The sequence below is a fragment of the Petaurus breviceps genome, unplaced genomic scaffold (genome assembly GCF_028583685.1).
Source record: "Petaurus breviceps papuanus isolate PSGF00001 unplaced genomic scaffold, PetGlider_PUasm1.0 91133, whole genome shotgun sequence".
Taxonomy (NCBI): Eukaryota; Metazoa; Chordata; class Mammalia; order Diprotodontia; family Petauridae; genus Petaurus; species Petaurus breviceps.
In genome coordinates, this window is record NW_027187419.1 from 18926102 (window position 1) to 18951793 (window position 25692).

Genomic DNA, 25692 nt, shown 5'->3' on the forward strand with positions numbered 1-25692 from the left:
AAACTGAAATTAAGAAAACTATTGAATTAAATTAATAAATAAAACTAAGAGCTGGTTTTATGATAAAAACAGCAAAATTGATAGACCCTTAGTCAATATGATTAAAAAAAAGAAAGAAGAAAACCAAATTATGAGTATCAAAAATGAAAAGGGAGAATCTACCTCCAATGAAGACGAAATCAAAACAACAATTAGGAATTATTTTTTCCAATTGTATGCACATAAATTTGAAAATCTTAGGGAAATGGAGGAATATTTACAAAAATACAAGTTGCCCAGATTAACTGAAGAGGAAGTAAATTACTTAAATAACCCCATCTCAGAAAAAGAAATTGAACAAGCAATCAGTCAACTCCCTAGGAAAAAATCTCCAGGGTCAGATGGATTTACTAGTGAATTCTATCAAACATTTAAAGAACAATTGATTCCAATACTGTACAAACTATTTGGGAAAATTAATGAAGGAGTCCTACCAAATTCTTTTTATGACACAAATATGGTACTGATACCTAAATCAGGAAGAGATGAAACACAGAAAGAAAATTATACACCAAACTCCCTCATGAATATAGATGCGAAAATTCTAAATAAAATACTAGCAAAAATACTATAGCAACTTATCTCAAGAATAATACACTGATCAGGTAGGATTTATTTCAGGAATGCAAGGATGATTTAATATTAGGAAAACCATTAGCATAATTGATCATATCAACAATAAAACTAGCAGAAACCACATGATCATCTCAATAGATGCAGAAAAGGCTTTTGACAAAATACAATATCCATGCCTATTAAAAACATTAGAAAGTACAGGAATAAATGGAGCCTTCCTTAAAATAATAGGTAGCATCTATTTAAAGCCATCAGCAAGTATTATATATAATGGGGAGAAGCTAGAAGCATTTCCCATAAGATCAGGGGTGAAACAAGGGTGTCCACTATCACCCCTCTTATTCAATCTGGTACTAGAAATGTTAGCAGTAGCAATTAGAGAAGAAAAAGAAATCAAAGGAACCAAATTAGGCAAAGAAGAGATCAAGCTATCACTCTTTGCAGATGATATGATGACATACTTAGAGAATCCTAGATAATCAAGTGAAAAACTACTTGAGATAATAAATAAATTTGGCAAAGTTGCAGGATATAAAGTAAACCCACATAAATCCTCGGCATTCCTATATATTTCCAATGAAATTCAACAGCAAGAGATAGAAAGATAAATCCCATTTAAAGTTATTTTAGACATTATAAAATATTTGGGAATCTACCTGCCAAAACAATCCCAGGACCTATATAACCACAACAACAAAACACTTTTCACACAAATAAAGTCAGATCTAACTAATTGGGAAACATATCAATTGTTTGTGGCTGGGTCAAGCTAATATAATAAAAATGACAATTTTACCTAAATCAAATTATATATTTAGTGCCATACCAATTAATTTACCAAAAAACTACTTTATAGAGCTAGAAAAAAATAGTAACAAAATTCATTTGGAAGAATAAACAGTCCAGAATATCAAGGGAATTAATGAAAAGAAATGCTGGGGAAGGTGGACTAGCTATACCAGATTTCAATCTGTATTATAAAGCAGCATTCATCAAAACTACTTGGTACTGGCTGAGGAATAGAGGAGTGGATCAATGGAATAGATTAGGCATACAAGATTCAGAAGTCAACGACTATAGTAATCTATTGTTTGATAAACCCCAAGACCTTAGTTTTGGGGATAAGAACTCACTATTTGACAAAAAACTGCTGGGAAAACTGGAATATAGTATGGCAGAAACTGGGCATAGACCATTATCTAACACCATATACCAAAATCAAGTCTAAATGGGTGCATGATCTAGGTATAAAGATTGATACTGTAAGCAGTCTCGGGAAAACAAGGAATAGTTTACCTGTCAGATTTGTGGAGAGAGGAAAGACTTTATGACTAAACAAGAATTAGAGAACATTATAAAATGTAAAATGGATAATTTTACTACATGAAATTGAAAAGCTTCTATACAAACAAAGCCAATGTAACCAAGATTAAGAGGGAGGTGGGAAATTGGGAAAGAATCTTTACTACCTATGTCTCTGACAAAGGACTCATTTCTAAAATATACAGAGAACTGAGTCAAATTTATAAGAATACAAGTCATTCCCCAATTGATAAATGGTCAAAGGATATGAACAGGCAATTTTCAGAGAAAGAAATTAAAGATATCTATAAGCACATGAAGAAATGCTCTAAATCACTATAGATTAGAGAAATGCAAATCAAAACAACCCTGAGGTACCACATCTCACCAGGCAGATTGGCTAAGATGACAAAACAGGCAAATGACAAATACTGGAGAGGATGTGGGCAAATTGGAACACTAATGCATTGCTAGTGGAGTTGTGAACTGATCCAGCCTTTCTGGAGATCAATCTGGAATTATGCCCAAAGGAGTATAAATAATTTCATACCCTTTGACCCAGCAATACCACTCCTAGGGTTATATCCCAAAGAGATCATAGAAGGGGGAGGAAGACCCATATATACAAAAATGTTTAGAGCAGCTCTTTTTGTGGTGGCAAAGAATTGGAAATTAAGGGGGTGCCCATTAATTGGGGAATGGCTGAATAAGTTGTGGTATATGTATGTTATGGAATACTATTGTGCTATAAGAAACGAGGATCAGATGGTCGTCATATTTACTTGGAGAGGCTTATACAAACTGATGCTGAGTGAGAAGAGTAGAACCAGGAGAAATTTGTACACAATTACAGACACAACATATATGTGATGACCAACTTTGGTAGACTGGACTCTTCTCAGCAATGCAGTGATATATGTCAATCCCAAAAGACTCATGATGGAGAGAAATGTGTACATCCAGAGAAAGAACTAGAAAGAACTGAGTCTATATCCAGATGGAAGCAAAATACCTTATCTTTTTCCTTTTCTTGTTTGGTTTTATATGCTCTTTACCATTTTACATTCCATCAGATACAATCCATCTTTATAACTTGACTAATATATATTGTGAAAGTATTTAAAGATCATATACTTGACTATATGCCACCATGGGGGAAAGGGCAGGGAGGGGGACAAAATATGAAACTCAAGGAATTGTGAAATTGAATCATGTAAACTAAAAGTAAACAAATTAATTTTTTAAAAAAGAAAATGAAGGAATTTATTAGAAGTACAGAAAAAATGAACAGGTTCAAACAAAAAAGGAAAAAGATCTCTCTCATACATAATTGATAAATTTTATAGTAATTATACACTGTAGTATATATTTTTAGCATACATACCTGCCATATTATCCAATATATCTGAACCCCAATCTCCTTGGAAGACAGATGTTAAAATACCATCGAATAAATGGAGTTCCTTTGCGCCAACAATTTTGTCACGAAACAAACGACGAGCTTCATATGCCACAATTTCCAGAACATAATCTAGTGGATGATTTGATGATACTAAAAGTGCAAAATAGTTTTTTAGCTACATTTTAACAAATACTTTCAAAATCCATAATTTTAGAATAATGTTGGAAATAATCAGAGAAATAAAGTCTACATACCAGAAATGCAGCATTAGAGAGATACAATAAAAGGGAAAAAATTCATTATTTTCCATTTTTTATGAAAGTGTGTACACATTTATTCTTCATATATTAGCTGTAACATTATTATTCATTTCCATAGGATCAGCTACCTTTCAAGGATTACTTAAATACAGACATGACTTAAAACAGGAGAACAGAAATATATGACCTTGGTCATCAAAAATACTAAGAAACAATTCTATGAAGATAGCAGCAAATAATATTTCCTATATTCTTTGCCTCCAATTTTCACTACAACTGTTTTTCATTATATTCCTGAATGCCTCCCATAAACCAACATATACCAAAAGAAATGGAAAACTATTATATTTGGCATAATTATCTTTACCATATTATATATCATTATTGAAATGTGCTTAAAATAAATAGCAATTAATTTAAAAGTTAATTGTTATACAAAAATATAACCAAACTTTCATATGTAAAATAATAACTTCATAGTTTTCAATTATGTTCTCAGCAGTCACAGAAAATACCTTGACAAACAAAATACAAGTAAACATAAACCTGCCAGCCTTATTTAATACGTATTTGTGAAAACAAAATATGAAATACTGGGATACCTAAAGAAAAAAGTATGATTCATAGCATGAAAGGAAAACTTACCTCCTGCTAAATCATATCTGAATAATCCAAGAACCCACTGAGTAAGAATGCAAGGAGTAAACAAGTAATGGCTATAATCATCAACCGTAAATTTTGCTCGTACCTGAAAAAATAATTGGCTCTTTTGAATATATAATAAGAGTACTATGAAATTTGGTAGTGATGTCAAACCTGTGCCCACAAAGAATTGTTTTTAAGTTTTACAGAAGTTATTTCCTATGCTACATCTCTAACGGATTCAAGTGCCTGAATTGGTATCAAAGTTCTGGAACATTAGGTTTGAGGTATACCAAATTTCCTTAGAATGTCATAAAAATTTAGTTTAATCGAACTGCTTCTCTAACTATACTGCCAACAAAGCACACATGTCTATGTCTTTCAAGAGTCACTACCCTTATTTTGGTCCTGAAGTTTATATCTGAATAATTGCAAAATTCCTATTCTCCAGTCTTTCTTCCCTCCACTCAATTTCACACAATATATAATTACAGGAAATATGTTATAAATACCCTCTTAATCATGCAATTTCTCTGCCCAAAAAACTATAGTGATTAATTCTTACCTTATTTAAGAACAAATTCAAATTCCTCAACATCAGTTTTAAGGCCCTCAAACAGCTATATTCCTAATCTTCTAACTTCCTCCTCCTTCAATGTTACCAACTTTGAACTTTATATTATTCAATAAACGGAAGTGTGTATGATAAAAGTATATGTGTGTACATATATATATATATATATACACACACATATATATGCAAATGTGTTTGTGTAAGTGTAAATAAGAGAGAGGAGAGAGGGAGAGGGAGGGAGGGAGGGAGAGCAGAGAGAGAGAAAGAGATTTTAGTTTAGTTTAAGTCAGGAAACCCAGAGTTCAAGCTCCTATGAGTTGTATGACCATGAGAAAATCATTTAAACTCTCAGTGCCTAATGTACCTTTAGACTCTTTAGGAATATAAGGTTCAGAGAGTTGCCAGTACACACTGATGCTGAGAGTTTCCACATCAAGTGTCCAGTGCAGCAATGAAGCCACAATTGTGTACCAAAGAAAAAGATTCACATAATACATGAAAGGTTTTTATATGTGTATGTGTGTGTATATATTTACATGTACAAGTGTATGTATTTATATGGCAACTAGGTGGTGCAATGGACATGGTACGGGGCCTGGGGTCAGACAGACCTGAGTTCAGATACAACCTGAGACACTTACTGGGCAAATCACTTAGCCTCTGTTTGTCTCACTTTCTCATCTGTAAAATGAAGATAAGTCCCTACACCTCCCAGGTTTGGCATGAGGATCAAATGAAATAATTGTTAAGTGCTTAGCACAATGCCTTGCACTTTATAAGCACTACTTAATGATCGCTATTATTATTAGCTATTATGCAATAGATCAATTCAAATTCATTAAGTGACTATGCTACTGCTACTCCTCCTCCTACTCCTCCTAAGGATGAGTTAACACAGCCCAGCACTGACTATGCACTAGGCACTGTTCTAAATGATACAGATACAAAAAGAGGCAAAAGAAAGGCTCTAAGACTCACAACTATTCTTCTTATTATTATTCTTTTAACTATTCTTATATTCTTATAACTATTATAACTATTCTCATAAACTTATTCTTCAGCCTTACTAAGACCTCTGATCCCTTCACCCATCAATACTTCCTAACTTTCTCAGGGCATTATGCCTACTGACTTCACTTTCCTCTTTTTTCTATCTTGAATCTATTTCAACTCTACACCCTCCTCTGCCCGCAAATCCCTTCAACCATATCCTCTGTCATCTCTTGCCAGATCTCAGCTCTGAATGATTCTTACCACTCAATTCCCCCATGCTCCTTAAGGACTTCTAAATGGTACTAGAAGAAATCTCACAAGCATCTGAGAACATTACACCTTCAAGTTCTCAACTTTAACTGGGCTCTCCTTACAATGCTTTTATTCCTCCTTAACTGATTCCCTATCTCATTTTCCATAGAAGTTATTCTAAATTTTTCTTCTTACTGAAGACCACTGTACAGCACTAGCACTGTATGAGAACTGAGAGTAGAATTAGTGATATAAGAACATTAATTAATGTATCCATGATGCTATAGTCTTTTCATTATAAAATAAATAAGAAAATAAACACAAGTGGATTTATGGTTAAATCTGTTTGCTCTGACAGATACCTCATCTCTGAAAGCAAAACCAGAGATCTAATGAATTCAACACTGACATATATATATATATATGAATTGCTATCATGAAATGATAACTCTCATGACAGAAATAAACAAAATCATATTCAAAATAGCAATAAAATCAGCATTATCAACTTTGTAACAATATGCAAATTCTTTGGATGATACTGTCAATCATTCAACCAACAAGCATTTATTAGGTGCCTGCCTACCTTATTGTTGGCATACTGCTTTTAGACCGTGAGCTTCTTGAGAGCATGGACTGCTTTTAGCTTTTCTAGGTATTCTCAGTCCCTGCTCTCAAGAGCTCATAGTCTAAAAGACAATTTGCAAACAATTATCTACAAACAAGATTTTACAGAATAAATTGGGTATAATCTCACAGAGAAGGGATTAACATTGAAGAGTACTGGGGAAGGCTTTTTTTTTTTAGAACGTGAGACTATAGGGGGCAAGTCAAGATGGCGGAGTAGAAACAGGACTTCCATGGGGCTCCAGCTTCCACCTCCCCCAATTCAAATAAAAGGGGAGGACTCTGAACAAACTTTGGAGCTACAAAACCCACAAAATGACACAGAAAAGCTAACCTCATGCTGAGAACAGCCTGGCAGGAATCAGCCAGCCAGTGCTCTGGGAGCTAAGCCCAGCCCCACTAGAGCTACAGGTTTTAGCCCCAGGGCAGGCCTGACCAACGCCCAGCTGGAGGGACTTCAGATAACCAGAAGCTGTGGCACTTTCCAGAATTATCAACACACAGATGTGAAGTACACAATGAGAGGTCAGTGCAGTGTGGACTTTGGGATACAGTAGTTGGGAGTGAGATAGGCCTCTGCCCACTGGGAGAGAAGCAGCTGAGGTGGCTGTGCGCCCCCCCGCCCCTCATGTGGCAGTTTCAGCTCCTGGCCTGCAGAGTGTAGGGAGACCAAACAACCAATCTGATGGGTAATCACTCTTGTTTAACCTGCTTGGATCTGGATAGCAGTCTAGGGTGGAGGTCCTCGGGTATGTGAACAGCTTGCTAGAGCATGTGGAGGCTTCAGAGAGGGCACCCAACTAATACCTTTGGCAACTGAGAAAACCCCAGCATTTGGGATGAAGCTTCCCTGTCTGGTGGCAGAGTCCTGCTGTGGCAAAAAGCCCAAGGGTTAAATGACTGAGTGGTTACATGAGTAGTCAAAGGAAACAAAATAAACAGAGAAACCCAACTTTACACTCCTATTTTGGGGACAAAAAGGATCAAAGCATGAAACAGGAGGAATACAGTGAAGTCAGAACTCCTGCAACAAAAGCTTCAAAGAAAAATACGAGCTGGTTACAGGCCATAGAGGACCTTAAGAAGCAAATAAGAGAAGTGGAGGAAAAATTGGGAAGAGAAATGAGAACAATACAAGAAAATTATGAAATGAGAGTCAACAGCCTAACGGAGGAAAATCACACCTTAAAAAATAGACTAACTCAAATGGCAAAAGAGGCTCCAAAAGGCAATGAGAAGAACAATGCTTTAAAAAGCCAAATTTGCCAGATGGAAAAAGAATATCAAAAGCTCACTGAGGAGAATCATTGCTTCAGAATTAGATTGGAGAAAATGAAAGCTAATGACTTTATGAGAAATCAAGATGCTGTTAAACATCCAAACAAATGAAAGAATAGAAGGCAATGTGAAATACCTCATGGGAAAAACCACTGACCTGGAAAATAGATCCAGGAGAGATAATTTTAAAATTATTGGACTACCTGAAAGCCATGATCAAAGAAAGAACCTAGAAATCATCCCCCAAGAAATTCTCAAGGAAAACTGGCCTGATGTTTTAGGACCAGAGGGCAAAATAGAGGTTGAAAGAATCCACCGATCACCTCCTGAAAAAGATCCCAAAAAGAAAACTCCTACGAATATTATAGCCAGGTTCCGAAATTCCCAGATCAAGAGAGAATATTACAAGCAGCCAGGAAGAAACAATTTGAATAGTGTGGAGACACAATCAGGATAACACAGGATCTGGCAGCTACTACACTGAGGGATTGAAGGGCTTGGAATATGATATTCTGGAGGGCAAAGGAGCTGAAATTAAAACCAAGAATCAACTACCCAGCAAAACTGAGTATCATGTTTCAGGGGAAAATATGGTCATTCAGTGGAATAGAGGACTTTCAAGAATTCTTAATGAAAAAACCAGAGCTGAACAGAAAATTTGACATCCAGATAGGATAAGGATAAGGACATAAGAGAAGGATGAGAAGGTAAACAGGGTAAAGAAATCATAAGGAACCTATCAAAGTTGAACTATTTACATTCCTACATGGAAAAATGATAATTGTAACTGATGAAACGTTTCTCAGTATGAAAATAGTTGAAAGGAATAGAAATATATATGTCTATATAGGAGGGTATATGGGCATATGAATACATATGTGAATGTGTGTATATATGTTTACATGTATACATAGACAAAAGGCACAGGACCAATTGAATAGGAAGGGATGATACTTAAAAGGTGAAATTAAGACATGAGAGAGGAATATAATGAGAGGAGATGGAGAGAGACAGAATGGGGTAAACTATCTCATATAGAAGAGGCAAGGGAAAATGGTTACAATAGAGGGGAAGAACAGGTAGGCAAAAGGGAATGGGTCAACCTTATTCTCACTGAATTTGGCTTAGGGAGGTATTGACATACACACGAAATAGGGTATCTCACCGTACAGGAGAGTAGGGGGGAACGGGATGAGAGGGGGGATGATAGAAGGGAGGGCAGCCTGGGGGGGACGGAAGTTGGAAATATCCACTTTTGAAAAGGGACAGGATCAAAGTAGAGAACAGAACAAGTGGGAGGTGGGATAGGAGGGAGGGAAATATAGTCAGTCTTCTACAATATACCTACTATGGTAATGTTTTGCATAGCTACACATGTACAACCTATACTGAACTGCTTATCTTTCCAGTAATGTTGCGTGACAAGGGAGGAAGGGAATGAATCTGTAATTCAAAGTTTTAAAATCAAATGTTTAAATATATATATATATATATTTAATACTATATATATATAGTATTATTAATATTAAATATATATTATTAAATATATATATATAATACTCTCTATATATAGTATTATTAATACTAATTTACATGTAATTGGGAAATAAGACATACAGGCACCAGGGCATAGAGATCTACCATGCCCTACTGGAAAAGTTGAAGGGGGTATGACAGAAGATATGGGAGAGAGCAGATTGGAGGAGGGGATATCCTGTGGGACTGCTATTTTGGGGCAGTGGGTAGGGGAAAAACAGGGAGAAAATTTGCAACTCAAAATCTGGTGGAAATGAATGATGTAAACCAGAAGTTAATAAAGCATTTGAAAAATAAATAAATAACAAAAAAATTAAAAGAAATAGGCTTTAAAAAAAAGAAAGTGAGACTCTAACTGAAATTTGAAATAAGATTGGGAGCTAAGAGGCAGAGATGAGGAGGAAAAGATTTGCAGGAACAAGAGACAGTCAGTAAAAACACTCAAGAGTCATGAGAAGCAGTGTCCTGCATGAGGAACAAAAAGGAGTTCAGTGTCACAAAATTGCAGAGTACATGGAAAGGAATAAGATTTAAGAAGATTGGAAAAGTAGGAAGGAGGCAGGTTATATGAAAGACTTTAAAAACCATTTAAAATTTGCTCTTAGAGGTAATGGGAAGTCATTGGTGTTTATTGAATATTGGGAATGAAATGGTCAGACATGCATTTTAGGAAAATCATTCTGGCAGCTGAATGGAGAGAAGAGAAACTTGAGAAAGGGAGACCAACCAGCAGGCTACTGCACTATTCTAAGCATGAGGTGATGAGGGCCTGTGCCAAGATGGATGGAGTGTCAGAGGGAAGAAAGGAACACCATGTATGTGCAAGTGTGTGTGTGCATGCACTCATGCCTGTGATATTACAAAGGTAGAAACAAGATATTCAAGATGAGAGAATGAAGAGTCTCGGCTGATGCCTAGGGTTGTGAGCCTGAGCGACTGGGAAGTTGGTGGTGGCGTCCTTGGCAGTGATATGGAAGTCAGGAAGCTAAGAAAGTAATGGAAGAATACAAAAGGCTATAAGCAAAAGTTCAGATATTACAGGGTAATAAACAATTTAAGAAATACAATGGTTTACAGTTAAAGAAGACACTAGAAAGTAAAAGCCAACTCTCTGTTTTAGTTTTATGAAGGAGGACTTAGTAACTAGCACTGCCCTGTGCATGTTTTGCTCTTTGTCAATGATGTTATTATATACAGGAAAATTATCTGATAAAGACAGCATGCAAAAGCAGGAAAATTAGATTTACAGATCTGCCATATCATAGGGATTTAAATTTATTTATACCAATGTTTAAAAATTAATTAATGCTTGCTAACTTACAGTTCTTGTCTTTCAATTATTCCCCTCTTCCATTATAACATTAACTGTTTTTGTTCAGTTATTTCAGTTGTGTCTAACTTTCTGTGACCCCATTTTGAATTTTCTTGGCAAAAATATTGGAGTGGTTTACCATTTCCTTCTCCAGCTCATTTTACAGATGAGGAAATTGAGGCAAACAGGGTTAAGTGACTTGCCCATGATCATACAACTAGTAAATGAAGCCAGATTTGAACACAAAAAGATCAATCTTCCTGCCTCCAGTCCCAGCCCTCTATCCACTGTACCTATCTATATAACGTAACATAATCTCCTAGAAAATTTAAAATGTACATGTGATCAGAACAAAATTTGTTTAATTCAAAAAGAATGAGTTTTACTAAATAACATGGATTATGGTTAATGATATGTTATAAATTTTATTTAAAACAATATTAGATATTGATACATGTTACTGGATTATCCCTTTCATTAATAAGAAATTTCTTCAAAAGCTGTAACTGCACTTAAGTACTAGGAGTCAAAGCTAAAGAAGATGAGTCAGTATTTGCTAAAAAATATTAATATATCATATATACAGCTCACAAATTTAAAAAAATGCGAAGCTATAAGAGACAATTCAGATAAAAGAATAAAATGCTTATACCTGTTCATACACTTGTACCATAGATCCTGCTAGGAGATAAATCTTTGATGAGGAACCCCAGATGGAATGGTTCTTTAGATTTTTGTGCAGAACTGGTTCCAGATATGCTCCATAAATTGTTCGCAATTGATCTCTTTCTGGATAACTAAAAAAAGATATGTAAAAATGGGAGAAAAAACTTCAAATGAATGAGTACTACAAATTTTAGGTTTCCTTTGTATAAAACTAGAGGAAAAGACAGAATAATGAACTCTAAAATATACTATTATTTTAATACATGATAGCTATTCCCTGCTTTAAGAAAAACAAAAATCATACAACAGAAAAATTAAGAGAGAATATAACTAACATTACTGTGAGAAAATTTTGAAATATTCTTAAATGTAAAAACATGAAGAGAAAAAGATCATTTGAACTATGAGTTTAATTTTCAGAATATAGCTATTACTCATATGAGCAAAGAACATTTGTAATTATAATATTTTATTTTTATAAATAATACCTTGAAAGAAACCATTAAGCACAAATTAGAGAGCAAAAGACCAGTAGGTGTTAATGAGCTACCAATAAAACATTAAAGTATTTGTAAAATGCAGAAGTTAAACAACAATTTCATTATTTCACCTTATTCAAAATACCAGACAGACAAAAGAAACAAAAACTTTGCTTGTCAAGGAAAAAAGATGAAGAATCAGGATAACATAAGAGATTAAATTTTGTCATAAAATGAGTTTCTATCTTCTGTCTAAACAATGGAATTCAAGTTACTAATAGGTATTAGGATTCTCCTTTGAAGTTATCAAAGAGAGTGATCTCTTTGTGATCTCCAGGTAGCTTAACTTTATCTAAAATGCAATGCCACAGCATCTCTTCACCTGGAATGCTCATGTCACCCCTGACTTCTTCACATTGGAAGTTTCCTCAGTCCCTGATGCCTTTCCTTCTCATTGGCTGGGTACTCCCAGAACCTCCATTTTAAAGAGGACACCCAGGCAGTCATGGCTTTATTACTCTCCCAGCTGCTTTCCTGACTCTGGACTTTTTCTACACACATTCACTCCACCTTCCCTCGGTCACTACTCTCATTTCCTCCTTCCCCAAAACCACTTTTCAGCTTCCTTGTATGTGTCTTTACCAATTAAAATATAAGTACTTTAAGAAAAGGGACGATCTTCCTGCTTGTTTTTGTATTTTACATTGCCTGAAACATAGTAAGCTCTTAATAAATGCTTGTTGATTAACTGACAGAATGACTTAAGGCAGCTATGCGTGGACCAAATAACCTAAGAAATAAAACTAGCATGTCAGGCAGCTAACTGGCATAAATGCAGCCCTGGATCTGGAATAGGGAAGATCTAATTTCAAATCCAGCCTTGGTCACTTAATGGAGGTGTGACCTTCCATAAGTCACTTAACCTCTATTTGCCCCAGGTTCCTCATTTGTAAAAGGAGGATAATAACAGCACCTGCCTTCAAAGGTTGTTGTGAAGATCAAATGAGATAATACATGTAAAAGTGTTTAGCACAGAGCCTGGCACAAAGTAAGCACTCAATATTTACTTGTTCTCTCCCTCTCTCCCCAATAGTCCAATTTTCTGGATACAATACACTTTGAGTCATATTTTAATTTTTTTTCTTGTTTAAAGAATGCTTATTTAAACCAGAATTTTATTCTGCATATAACTGTACATATATCCAAGTTGCCTAGAATATATTTATCACTGATTATACTAATATGTGCATATTAGTATAATCAGTGATAAATATATCTATACACACATACACAAAAAGGGAAACAGAGAGAGAGATCCGCTTTTCTAAATGTCTCCATTTCTCTTGAAAGAAATAATCATCCTTCAAGTCTCCCAAGCAACCTCAGCATAACCCTGTGTCCCTCATTCCCCCTCAATTCCATATCTAATTAAGAAGCCAAATCTATTTCTACTTAAATTCGGGCCTCTCACCTAAATTATTTTAACAGCCTCCTAACATGTTTCCTTGCCTCAAATCTTTCCTCTCTCCTCTCTAACCTATACAGTGTTGACAAAGTAATTTCCCTTAAGTCTAACAGTGCAACTTTCTGGCTCCATTAACTCCAGAAGACTTCAATTACCTCTAGAATAAAATATCAACTACTCTGTTTAGCCCTTCACAACCTAGTCCAAACCTATCCTTCCCACCTCAATGAACATTATTCCCCCACCCACCTATTAAACATACACACACGCACACACACACACACACACACATACAGAGAAAATGGCCATCTCTCTTTTCATCAAAGGACCCTCTATCTCTCAAGTCCGTGCCTTTTCACTAGCCATCTTCCATGCATGGGATATGGGCTCTCCTTACCTCAACTACTAAAGCGCTTCCCTTCTTTTCAGACACAGCTTAAACACTGTCTTCTGCATGTCTTCCTCATTTCCCCATCTACTGTGCCCTACCTCCTAAACTAATTTGCACTTAACATCTCTGTGTGTATATACATACATACTCATACATGTGGATCTTATTTATTCAGTTTACATTTAAGCTGTCTGCATTATTATACATACTTCTTGTGTTCCCCTTTATAAGTTTCTTGTGAGTAAAGATGGCTTAATTCTTTTCAACTTAAAGTCCTAATGCTTTTGCACAATGCCTGACACATAGCGAGTATTTAATAAACTTGTTGACAAAATGATTAAGATAGACTTTAACATATAAATATAAAATAATATGGAAATACATTATTTTATTTATTGAAAAAATACAACAGAGGTCTATTCCATCATTACTGCTAAAAATGAACACATTAATAAGTTTAATAAAATTTTAAGATTACCAACATTTTCTTAATGCTTATATTTCTACTTTGAAAAAAAATTAACAGCATTGTGGAGGGGGAAAAAAAGCACTGATCTTTTATTATGAAGACATGGCTTCCAATTCCAAGTCTGTTACTAATTAGTTTTATGACCAAAGGCAAATCACCAATCTCTCTGAGCCTCAGTCTCCTCTCTGTAAAAGAGGCATAATAATTCCTCCACTACCTACCTCAAAGAGTTGTTAGTAACAATGCATTCTACAAATTGTAAAACCTCTATATAAATGCCAACTTTCATTATTTACCTTAACAAAGTCCCAAGAGATGAAAAGGTGCTTTAGGAAGCATTTGATATGCAGTGATAAATTTCTTTATCTTAAATCATGGTTGCAAAAATCTAGTAAATAATTTTTTGTTTACTGTATGAAATAGTAATAATAATATAATTATTGATGATAATAAGCACTTGCCTTCATTATAGCATGGAGAGCTTACAAAGCACTTGCCTCATAATAAACCTGTTAAGAAGCTGAAAATATAAGCATTATTATTCCCCGTTACAGATATAAGAAAACTGAGGCATTGATAAGTGACTTTACCAAGTCACTTCCAGCTGGTGTCAGAAATCATTTTCATATCACAGTATCTTCTGATTTCAAGTTCAGAGATCTTTCCACTATAGCACTAAAATCTATTAATTTATATCCAGAGTGCCTAGAACAATGCCTGACACAAAGTCTGAGTGGGGAAGAGCCTTTGTTCTGATTCGCTAGATGCTTCTGATAAATAAACATTAGTTTCAATAATTTTTTTTGTTCTAAATTCCTACCTATAAGTGGTTTCTGAAACAAAAGAAGAAATCAAGAGAACAAGATAATTTTGATTCACAGTACGCAGTACCTGGCTTATAGCAGGGGCTTAATAAATGTATACTGATTGATTGATGAACTTTAAATTATACATGCTCATATCTTCAGTCAATGGTTACTATCACAATATTACATTAAAGGGAAATCCATTTTAAAAACCTCTTCAAAAATTCAAAATATACTGAAAAAAATAAACTGAAACTTACTCAATTGCACAAAGACGAACAATGGAAGTAAATCTGGTGGTAAGCTTATGCCTTCCTAATCTTCCACCAGCTGACATGGAAGCTACCACTTGGATATTTTCCAAACCCACCCATTCAAGATTTTCATCATAAAATCCTTGATATGTCAGCACCTTTTCCAAAACAAAATGAGAAATTTATTCAAAATACTATAAATATCTAGAAGCATATAGCTTTTAAAATGTTTTCTTAAATAATACAAAAGTATTCTAAAAGTTTAGCTAATCAGAAATTTCTATGTACTCCACAATCCCTATTACTTATATGTTAAATATTTTTTACTTCACCTGAAGAAGATATTTTTAAACCATTGCACTAATAACATACAGGTTTGAAAAATCTTTTCACCCTTAATATGAAAAACCATAACACACAGGAAATTTCTTTCAATAAATGTATTACAAAATGAATATTAAAGTGCTAAGGCAAGGACACACAAAAAAGCTTTAGTTTAATTCCATCAGTATATATTATTGATAGTGTGAATGTGATTGTGATGGTGTGAAGGATGAGGCAAGAGGAAAGAGAGGGAGCTGCATGCAGATATAAGAGCAAGAAGAGGAAAAAGGAATTTTCAGTCTTTTTTCTCAGGAAGACAAGTTGAGAAACTGACTGAACCAACCTCAGTCACCATGTACTCCAGTTCTTGTAGGGAAAAGACTTCTCCCCCATAAATCTTAGTGAAAATATGACAGAAATTAGTGGCTTAATTAAGATAGAACCACTTGATCTAACAGCAAAATGCAAAGTGAACCACAGGAGAAGTAAAAAAAAGAAAAGGAAGAAAGTGAACACTTATTAAGTACCTACTATGTGCCAGACACTGTGCTAAGTGCTGGGAATACAAAAAGAGGTAAAAGAGTCCCTCCCCTCAAGGAGCTCACAGTCTAATGGAAGACAACATGTGTAAAGCCAAGCACAAGCAGCTTTCCAGAGGACTGCTGTTGTGAATAGCTTCAAGGTTCTGATTACATAGTATAGCAAATACTCTATTTAGTCAGTAACAAATCAGAACAAAACATTCACAGAAAATCAAGGTATAGGGGTGGCTAGGTGACGCAGAGAGTAAAGCGCTGGCCCTGGAGTCAGGAGGACCCGAGTTTGGTTCCGGCCTCAGACACTTAACATCCACACAAAAAAAAACTAGCAGTGTAGCCTTGGGCAAGTTGCTTAACCCCAATTACTTAACCCTCCAAAAAGGAAAAAAAAAAATCAAGGTACAGCATTCACAATGTCACAACTTATCACAGCAAATCAAAATACAGCATTCATCATGTCACAACAACTTACCACTAAAATGGCCACATAGTTTTCACCACAATGGTCATATAGTTTTGAACAAAATACAATCATTTAGTCAATCAATCACTTAGTAACTCAATCATCCAATTATTCTTAAGAAGGCTTGCCTCCTTAAAGGACACAAGATACAAAAAGTCAAAGTAGTCCACACCTGGGATAGTTTCAATTGGAGATTAGCTTCCAATCATAAACAAAGTGCATTCACTTAGTCAATCACAAAATCCTTAATTCAATCACAAAGTACAAAAGTCAATGTTCTCCACTCCTAGGTTACAGTAAATCATAATCTTCTCGGTCAGTACACAGTATCCAAGTAAAGGCTTCTTTCAGCTTGACTGGAGGCTGGTTCTCAGCTCCCTGGTTCCCCTTCCATGGTCCCAGCTCCTACCTGAATTCACCAAAATGTCACCTAGGTTCAAAGACAGACAGCTCCCAGTTCCTTATCCAGCTATCCATGCTATTCCTGTTCCACACTGAAGCTCACAGTGTCCAGTTCACTTTAAATCCTTCACAGTCTCTATTCCTGGGATGTCAAGGCTTAACAAAGCCACAAACAGACAAAGTACTGACAGAACAGTCATGCCTCCTCTGGCAACTCTGGCTGGCCCTCGGAAATCTTCAGCAGCTTGACTGGCCCTTGGAAGTCCTCAGCAGCTAGGGTGGCCCTCAGAAGAAGCTCCACCACAAGTTCGCAGGAAATTCTGACTTTCCCAGCTGGGGTTTTTCCTTATATACAGTATTGCTCCCCCCTATTCAGCCCCTTCCTGTTATGTCAGCAACAGGGGTTCATACCTTCTGTTTATTTAACAGAGGCTTAATTTGAAACTAGGTGCTAAGTAACCTGTCAGCTTTCCAATACAAAGGGATCTTCAAATTTCATTATCATTACAACATGCAAAAAAATATATAAAAAATTACCCACAGGGGCAACTAGGTGCTGCAGTGAATAGAGCACTGGCCCTAGAGTCAAGAGGACCTGAGTTCAAATCTGGCCTCAGACACTTAACACACACACACACACACACATATATACTAGCTGTGTGACCTTGGGCAAGTCACTTAACTCCAATTGCCCTACCTTTCCCCCTCTAAAAAGCAAAAAAAAAAAAATTACCCATGGGTTAAATTGGATATAATTAATAGGAGGAAGTCACTGAAATTAAGGGCTGGAAAAGGCTTCCTGTAGAAGCTGAAAAGACAAAAGTGATGTGATGCGATGTGATGTGATGTGATGTGATGCGATGCGATGCGATGTGATGTGATATGTGATATGATATGACCAGTGAAAAATGAACAGAAATGAATGGTGTCTTCTTTTACATATTATCAGCTAGAGAAGATTTCCTCAAGGGTTACTCAGTTGCATAAAACATGACAAAAGAGTGAATAGTTACTGGTACATTCAAGATTTATGTAAAATGTTGGGAAAGTAACACTCCATACTCTACTAAGGCCTATGCCTATGCCCATAAAAGTATTCACTGTACTTGTGTAAATGTCTTCTCTAACTCCCATCCCTCTAGTTGCCTAGTGTTTCTCACTTGGGATTCTGTACCAGTTTAAGGAAATTCCATTTTACATACTGTTAACAACTCAATCTTACCTGGAAACATACCTTTTATTTACAGCATTGTTCCTATGGTACTTACTGCCCCTTTTAAGCAGTAATATTTTAGAACACTAAATTAATGACACATACACATAGGGTATACTTATAAGAATATTCTCAACTTCTAAATGTTCATTAAATCATCCACAAATTAGGTTTACACTCCCTCCATAAAACAGATTTCTTTTATTTATTATTTTTTTTGCCTTTTGGAGGGCAACTGGGGTTAAGTAACTTGCCCAAGGTTACACGGCTAGTGTGTGTGTGTGTCTGTGTCTGTGTGTGTCTGTGTGTGTGTGTGTTAAGTGTCTGAGGCCGGAACTGAATTCGGGTACTCCCAACTCCAGGGCCGGTGCTTTACTCACTGCGTGCCACATAGCCATCCCCATAAAATAGATTTCTAAATGAACTAAAAACTCTAGATGAATCTAAATTTAGTGTTACGAATTTGTAAACTTTGAACATTTCTTTTTTTCAGAACCCATTAAACTATTTTTTTCTTTCTTAAACAAATTCCTATTATATGACCATTCTAATATTGGTTCCTGACCATCTAATATTGATAACAGACTACAAGGTTAATTAACAATTTTTTAATTTAAGGCCCTGACCTTAAACTGTACACACGACTTTGCTGCCAGAGGTTAAAGATAATTAATTTTTCATCCTTATAATGTACCTTAATATATAAGCAGTAGTTTTCATATCTTATTCCAACTGGTCATTTCTAGTGTTAGATTCTAAATCTCATTTGGCAATTAGGTACATACTCAATGGTCTGTGATATTCTTTGTAAAGGCAAACAAACAAGTACTTAGCACCTTACTTCAATTGCACTTGCCCGTGATTATATCAAGTCTGTTAAGAAACAGAACTTGTGAAACCCACAGTGGGAGGGACTTTCCAAAGACAGGAACAGGAAGGACATAAGAGGTGGACAGAACAGGGAGGAGCTAATGACCAGATAAAAGCTGAGCATAAGCTAGGAGAGGGCATAATTGAGAAGGGAACACTTGTGGTGGTAGCACTCTGTCTGTTCTGTCTGTGTTGATTTTTGTTTGTAATACTTTGTACAGAAGCCCTGGGACCTTACTGGAAGCCCTAAAAGAGGATTTTCTTGCTCTCTGTTCTTACAGAAGTCCTGGAGTAGGGTTTCAGACGTCCTGGGACTACACTGACGATTTGTGTTGAGTTCTCAGACCTTGTTTGTGGGTCTGTCTTGATTTCACAGGCAGATAGTGAACTGATGATGGTGCCAGTAATGTGTATGAATATTGTTTTGGCTCTGTTAAGCTTTGTCTTCCCAGAAATAGAAACTGCAAAAGACTTGAGGTGGACTGGACATTGTGAACTTTGATATGGAACTGGACAAGGAGCTAGACAAAGAGCTGGACGAGGAACTGAGAGCTGTCTACCTTTGAATGTAGGTGAAAGCTGGGGAGATTCAGGCAAGAGCTGGACCCATGGAAGGAGAACAATGGAATTTGGGAGCCAGCCTCAAGTCAAGATAAAAAGACCTCTCCTTGGGTATTTAGGGCTGACTGAGAAGATCGTGATTTACTGTAAGCTAGGGGTGGGAGAACTTTGTATTCTGTACCTTGTACCTCTTAAGGATGACTGAGTCAAGGATGATTGGAAACTAATCTGCAATCAAAAAGAAAATTTTTTGACTGAGAGATTAAGACAATGTGATCTAGGGGTAGAGAATTTTGACCTTTGTACTTTGTGTCCCTTAAGGAGGCTTCCTCCTTAAGGATGACTGAGTTAAGGACTTACTGAATGATATCTTTTGTTTAAAACTATGTGGCCACTTTAGTGATAAGTTGTAACAACATTGTGAATGTACTTTGGTTTCTGTGAATGTTTTGATTTAGTTTGCCGCTAAATAAAAAGAAAGTTCACTATATTATGTGATTAGAACCTTAAAGCTGTTCACAGCAGCAGTCCTCTGGAAAGCTGCTCGTGCTTGGCTTTACATTCTTATAGCCACTTTAGAGGGGTTACAAAGAGGTCACCAAAGACAAACTCTATCCAACCCCTTTGTAATCCTCACCCTCCCCATTAGTGAAGACAAAATGGGTGCCATCCATCCCCACTGGTCCTATCCTAAAAAGGTAGCACCCCTTTTATATAAGTTCTACTTATATAGTGATCATGAACATCTTCCTAGGCTTTGGGGAAATATTAACTGGAATTCTGGTTGTCTCTGGGGATTTAAATGTTTTACCCACAAGACTACCACTCTCTCTTAAGTGCAATCATTTTAGTAGCTAATTAGAGTAGTGTACCTTAAATTCAGTTGTGATAATACTGAGCTTTGTAAGCAATATGGGCAGATTTTAATTTTGTTGTTTTAATAAGAATTTTAAGATTTCATAATGAAAATGTATTTAACTAAGAAAAACATATATTATTGCATTCAGGAGTACCTTGGCAAAATTGAACCTTCTGGATAAATGGACTAATCTCTAAAGATCAGCAGAGCAACTAGGTAGTATGGTAAATAGAATGCCTGCCCTAGAGTCAAGAGGATATAATTTCAAATTCAGTCACAGACTTTTATTAGCTATGTGATACCTAATCTTAATCTGTGAATGGGCACTGCCTCAGTCAAACTGAGACCTTGGAAAGACCCTAGCTTAAAAAGGACAATGTCTCCCACTGCATCCAGGGCCATCTCCATTCATCTTGATCTATAACTTGCCACTGGACCCAGACGGCTCTGGAGGAGAAAGTGAGGCTGGTGACTCTGCACAGTGCCCCTCTCACTTAAATCCAATTCACTAACATATCATGGCATCACCTTCCTGATATTATGGTCCTCTTTGGGAAAGAAGAACAAACAACAACAATGACTCTGGGCAAGTCCTTTAACCCTGCTTGCCTCATGAATAAAATGAGGTGGAGGAGGAAGTGGCAAACTATTCCAGTATCTTTGCTAAGAAGTCAGACTAGATTAATTGACTAAATAACAACAACCAGTGATAAAGAGCTGCAAGCGATCTGAGAGGTACTCCCTGCATCAAGCTACTCTGCTCTCCCCATCCTCCACAGAGGACCAAAGTAATATTCCTAAAGAACAGCTTTGACCATATCATTCCTCTACTTAATAAACAAAAGTGATTTGTTCCTTCTGGAAGAGAAGCAATGAATCACGAGGGTGGTGTTTTGACTTGCACATGAATGGGCAGGGCCAGGCAAAGTCATCAGTTCTACTCTCTCCTCCAGAGTCAAGATGACTGGTAATGGCCCAGGATGCAGTGGCTGACTTTGACCTTGACCTTTCTAAATTAAGGTCTTTCCCAGGTCTCAATTTATGGCCCATGTCCATTCAATATCTAACTTTTGGGTAGGATTTGAGACAAAAGATGACTCAATTTACCATCAGAGATACTGATCTAGAAGAAGACCTTTGGAGTTTTTAGCCAGACTAGAAAACAATTGCTATTTATACTCCTTGTAAGCCATCAAATGCTAAACAATGAGTCACAGAGACTGGGGTTGAGGCTTTTATTGACCATTCAATGAAAACCAGAGTGATCTGGGTTTTAAAGTTGTCAAGTAACTCCATTTTAAATACAAGGGGCTTTGAAAAAAAATCTGTATTTCCAGAACTCTATTTCAAGAAATCAAAAGTGAAAACCATGAAGGACAAAAAGTAAAATGTCCTAGTTTTTTAAAAAAGTAACAAGAATTAAGAAGGAGGAGATGGAAGAGAAAGAGAAGCAGTCTGCATAATTGTAGTGAAGTACACATATAAGAAATATGAACTCTTATGCTTGTCATTTAAAGTCCTTCACAATACGGTTTCACATCTTAAAACAAAATACTCTCTTTCCTGTGCTCTGTGGTCCAGACACACAAGTGTGCTATTCTGTGCCCACTACACAACATCTCCCATTTCTTAACCTTGGCTGTCCACAATACCCATAATGAATTCCCCACCTCCCCCTCTTAGAATCCCTAACTTCCTTCAAAACTGTGCTCAACGGCTCCCTCTTATCAAAGGACTTTCCTGATCCTTTCTTCTCTAGTACATTGGTCCCTCAATCATCCCCACTCTCTCTTTAAATATTTGATCTCTTTCCCTCTAACAGATTATTCCTTGATGCTTACAAACACACCCCTGACACCATCTTCTTAAAAAGACCTCAACTGATCTGAACATCCCTGCTCTTGTACCCTTTCTGTGGTGCTCATCATCTGAAATAAATCATAAAAGACAAATTAATTATTCAGTAGTGAGCAATACTGTGGTAGGGAAATGGGCAAAGAATTCAACTAATTTCATATTACTAGTTGGGCAGAAAGAGAAAAGGAGGAGTCAGAGATCACATAAGAAGCAAAAGGGAAGGGATAGGAGTGAAAAGAAATTCCATCTATTACTAAAGGAATTCATGCCTAAGGATTTAAGTGAATAGTTCTCTGTCCCAGAACCAAAGAAAGAGTTCTTCTAGTTCTAGTAAACTTAGGTGTTAGATTCAATGACTTTTTTCTTTCTTCTTTTATTTTCTGGAGGGAAAACAGGGAAAAGGAAGTGAACAGTATTATTGTTGTATTTGAACATTTGAACATATATTGTTATATATGAACAGTATTATAACACCTAGGATGTGTCATGGAAACTGAAACACTTTGTTAGATAGGTCTTGGGAGAGGTAACTACTTCCTAAGAAAAGCTGTCATGAATGATGAAAACAGGATAAACATGTATCTTCTTGTTATAACAGCTTAGCTCCCAAGCTTCCTACTTTTTATTCTAATAACTAGTAACTGAAGATTCTCTAACAGATCAGAATACTATTTCTGGAAGCAGGTATTCCCATCATCATTCTTAAAAATGCTTTTCTATTATTAAAATAAAATAAATGAACATACCTGCTGTAGGAAAGCAACGAGAGTGCTGGTTCCCCACTTATCAAGCTTAGGTAGGTTGATATCTTTTAAGTAAAGGACCAGCCTTTCACAGTCTTTTGGCCTGTATACTCTGCCAGTATTGGTACTGATTACCATGCAAGTCTGACTCAGTTTCTGTAGGAGATGTCGAGAAGTAGTCTGTGCACTGCAATGAACTGTAGCAATGTGAGTGGAACGGAGTTGAGAAAAGGCATATCGAAGTAGCATTCTAAAAAAAGATTGATAAAAATTAAATTTTGAAAACAATGAAAATACAATGCCTTTTAAATAAAATAAGAAATTCCCATTCTTTCTCCAGTTCTACTACAATGCCTGATCCTAGAAAGTAGTTTGTATTTTATAAACTTTTTCAAAGTGTTTTGAAGGTTATACCAATGTAACATAACCTTTGGTTGGTTCTAAAACGGTAGAAAATTTTCAAACATGGTCCTAAGTAACAGAATGAATCTAATCTCTGCAAGACAACTTAGTCTGTACTTATGTTGTAAAGATATCAAATAATATCCAAAAATAAAATTAATTAAATTTTAACAGATAGAAAGCAGGTGGCTGCCAGTAAAGAAATCATTTCATCATCAGCTTCATGCAGTCTATACAGTAATTTGTTAGGGCATTGATCAAGATCAATAACAAATTAGAAGAATAAAAATGAGTACAGTAAAAAGTTAAGGTGATTCTGAACTTATTTCTTTAAATAAGCTGTTGATGCCAAAAAATAAATAAGACAAGCATAAAAGAGCAGACATCAACACTATCGCCAATTCTTAATGATGTTTAGGCAAAGAAATTTGTTTACTATACAAAGAGACCAAAACAAAACATTTCAACCTACAATGGAAGCTCTGATTTAAAATAAAATCCTTTTCAGAAATCTTGCAGCACCTAGATAGTGCAGTGAATAGAGCACAAGCCCTAGAGTCAGGAGGACCTTAGTTCAAATCCAGCCTCAGAAACTTAACACATTTACTAGCTGTGTGACCTTGGGCAAGTCACTTAACCCCAATTGCCTTTCCTTCCCCCCTCAAAAAAAATCTTACAGAAGATGGCAACAAAAATATGAGGGATATTATTTTACAAAATAGGAAGTGATAGAGAAAAATAAGTTTACAGAAAGTATGTCAACAGATACAATTAAAGGCATATCATCTCAAGAACACTTAAGGATAACCTGTACAGAACAGACAAAACAAATAAAAAGAATATGAAAAGATATGTCAAAAAATGAAATCTATATATCATATGTGTGTACATGTGTATATAAATATGTATGTGTATGCATGTGCACATACACATGCATATAACAGATATATACATATATAATACATATGCACATATACACATATATGGTAGCTAGGTGGAGCAGTGGATAGAGTGCCAAGACTGGAGTCAAGAAGATTCATCTTCCTGAGTTCAAATCTGGCCTCAGACACTTACAAGCTGTGTGTACCCCTAAGCAGTTGGCCTGTTTCCTCGTCTGTAAAATAAGCTGGAGAAGGAAATGGCAAATCACTCCAGTATCTTTGCCAAGAGAACCCCAAATGAGCTCAAAAAGTGTCAGACATGACTGAATACTACTGAACAACAACAATACAAACACATATAAAGGAAACTAATATATATTTGATAAAATAGATTTATATAAAATATAATCATCAATTTTTAAAGTTTATAAACCCATTTCAAATGTCTGAAAATTCCTAGTTCTGTTATTTTACAAAATAATTAGTAACTAGAGGATTACTAAAAGATTTATATTTCATAACCATGTCATATTTTCATTTAAAAGTTTATTTGAATACTTCACTATTTTTTAAGTGCATTATTGAAAGTAAAATCTTCCCAGATATCTAAAAATTAATCATTGGCAAGATTCTGTCATTAGCCACATTTCAACCACAAAAAAAGAAAAGGATCTATTTTCCATATCATGTTTCTTTTCCAAGTAGCTAAAATGTCAAAGGACTTTCACCAGAATACAATAATTTATTCAAAAGAAACACAACAGAAATTCTTAAATATTTAAGTAAATATCATAAACTCTTGGTATAAGCATACAAAGATATGTCTCAGTTCACATTATTCAATTCTTACCCTTTTCCACATCCTTCTGGTCCCACAAGAATAAAAGGCTGCTTGGTATCAGAGCCTAACCACGGTTTGAAATAATCTAGGCCTCTCTGCATATCTGGAGTTTGAATGACTGGGAGTGTTTGGCTATTACTAAAGTCATCAGCAGTCAGATTTTCTGGTTTCTTCAATGAATAAGATGCTAAACGTTCTCTAGTTATGTCATAATATGTGTCCATTGGTTTATGAGGATCTGGTGGTGACTCTCGTGCCCAGCTAAAAATCTTAAGAGAGAAAAAAAAAGTTATGACATTTGCCATAAAGAAGCAGCAAATTTAAGTTGCAGGGAATTATCTTAAATACTAACAAAAGATACTAATAACTCTAACAAGGAGTATTTACTTATTGAAAACACCATATGACTTTTTT

General features: G+C 35.7%; 1 protein-coding gene across 1 annotated transcript in view; it reads right to left on the reverse strand.

Moving 5' to 3' along the window:
- DYNC2H1 (dynein cytoplasmic 2 heavy chain 1) overlaps positions 1-25692 on the reverse strand; it is a 429393-nt gene that overhangs the window by 274674 nt on the left and 129027 nt on the right. The window contains exons 42-47 of the mRNA XM_069080147.1: positions 25288-25547; positions 23158-23404; positions 15330-15481; positions 11446-11590; positions 4225-4327; positions 3302-3469 (exon numbers count right to left, since the gene is read on the reverse strand). Coding sequence (XP_068936248.1) covers positions 3302-3469; positions 4225-4327; positions 11446-11590; positions 15330-15481; positions 23158-23404; positions 25288-25547 — 1075 coding nt within the window. The remainder of the gene's footprint in view (positions 1-3301; positions 3470-4224; positions 4328-11445; positions 11591-15329; positions 15482-23157; positions 23405-25287; positions 25548-25692) is intronic.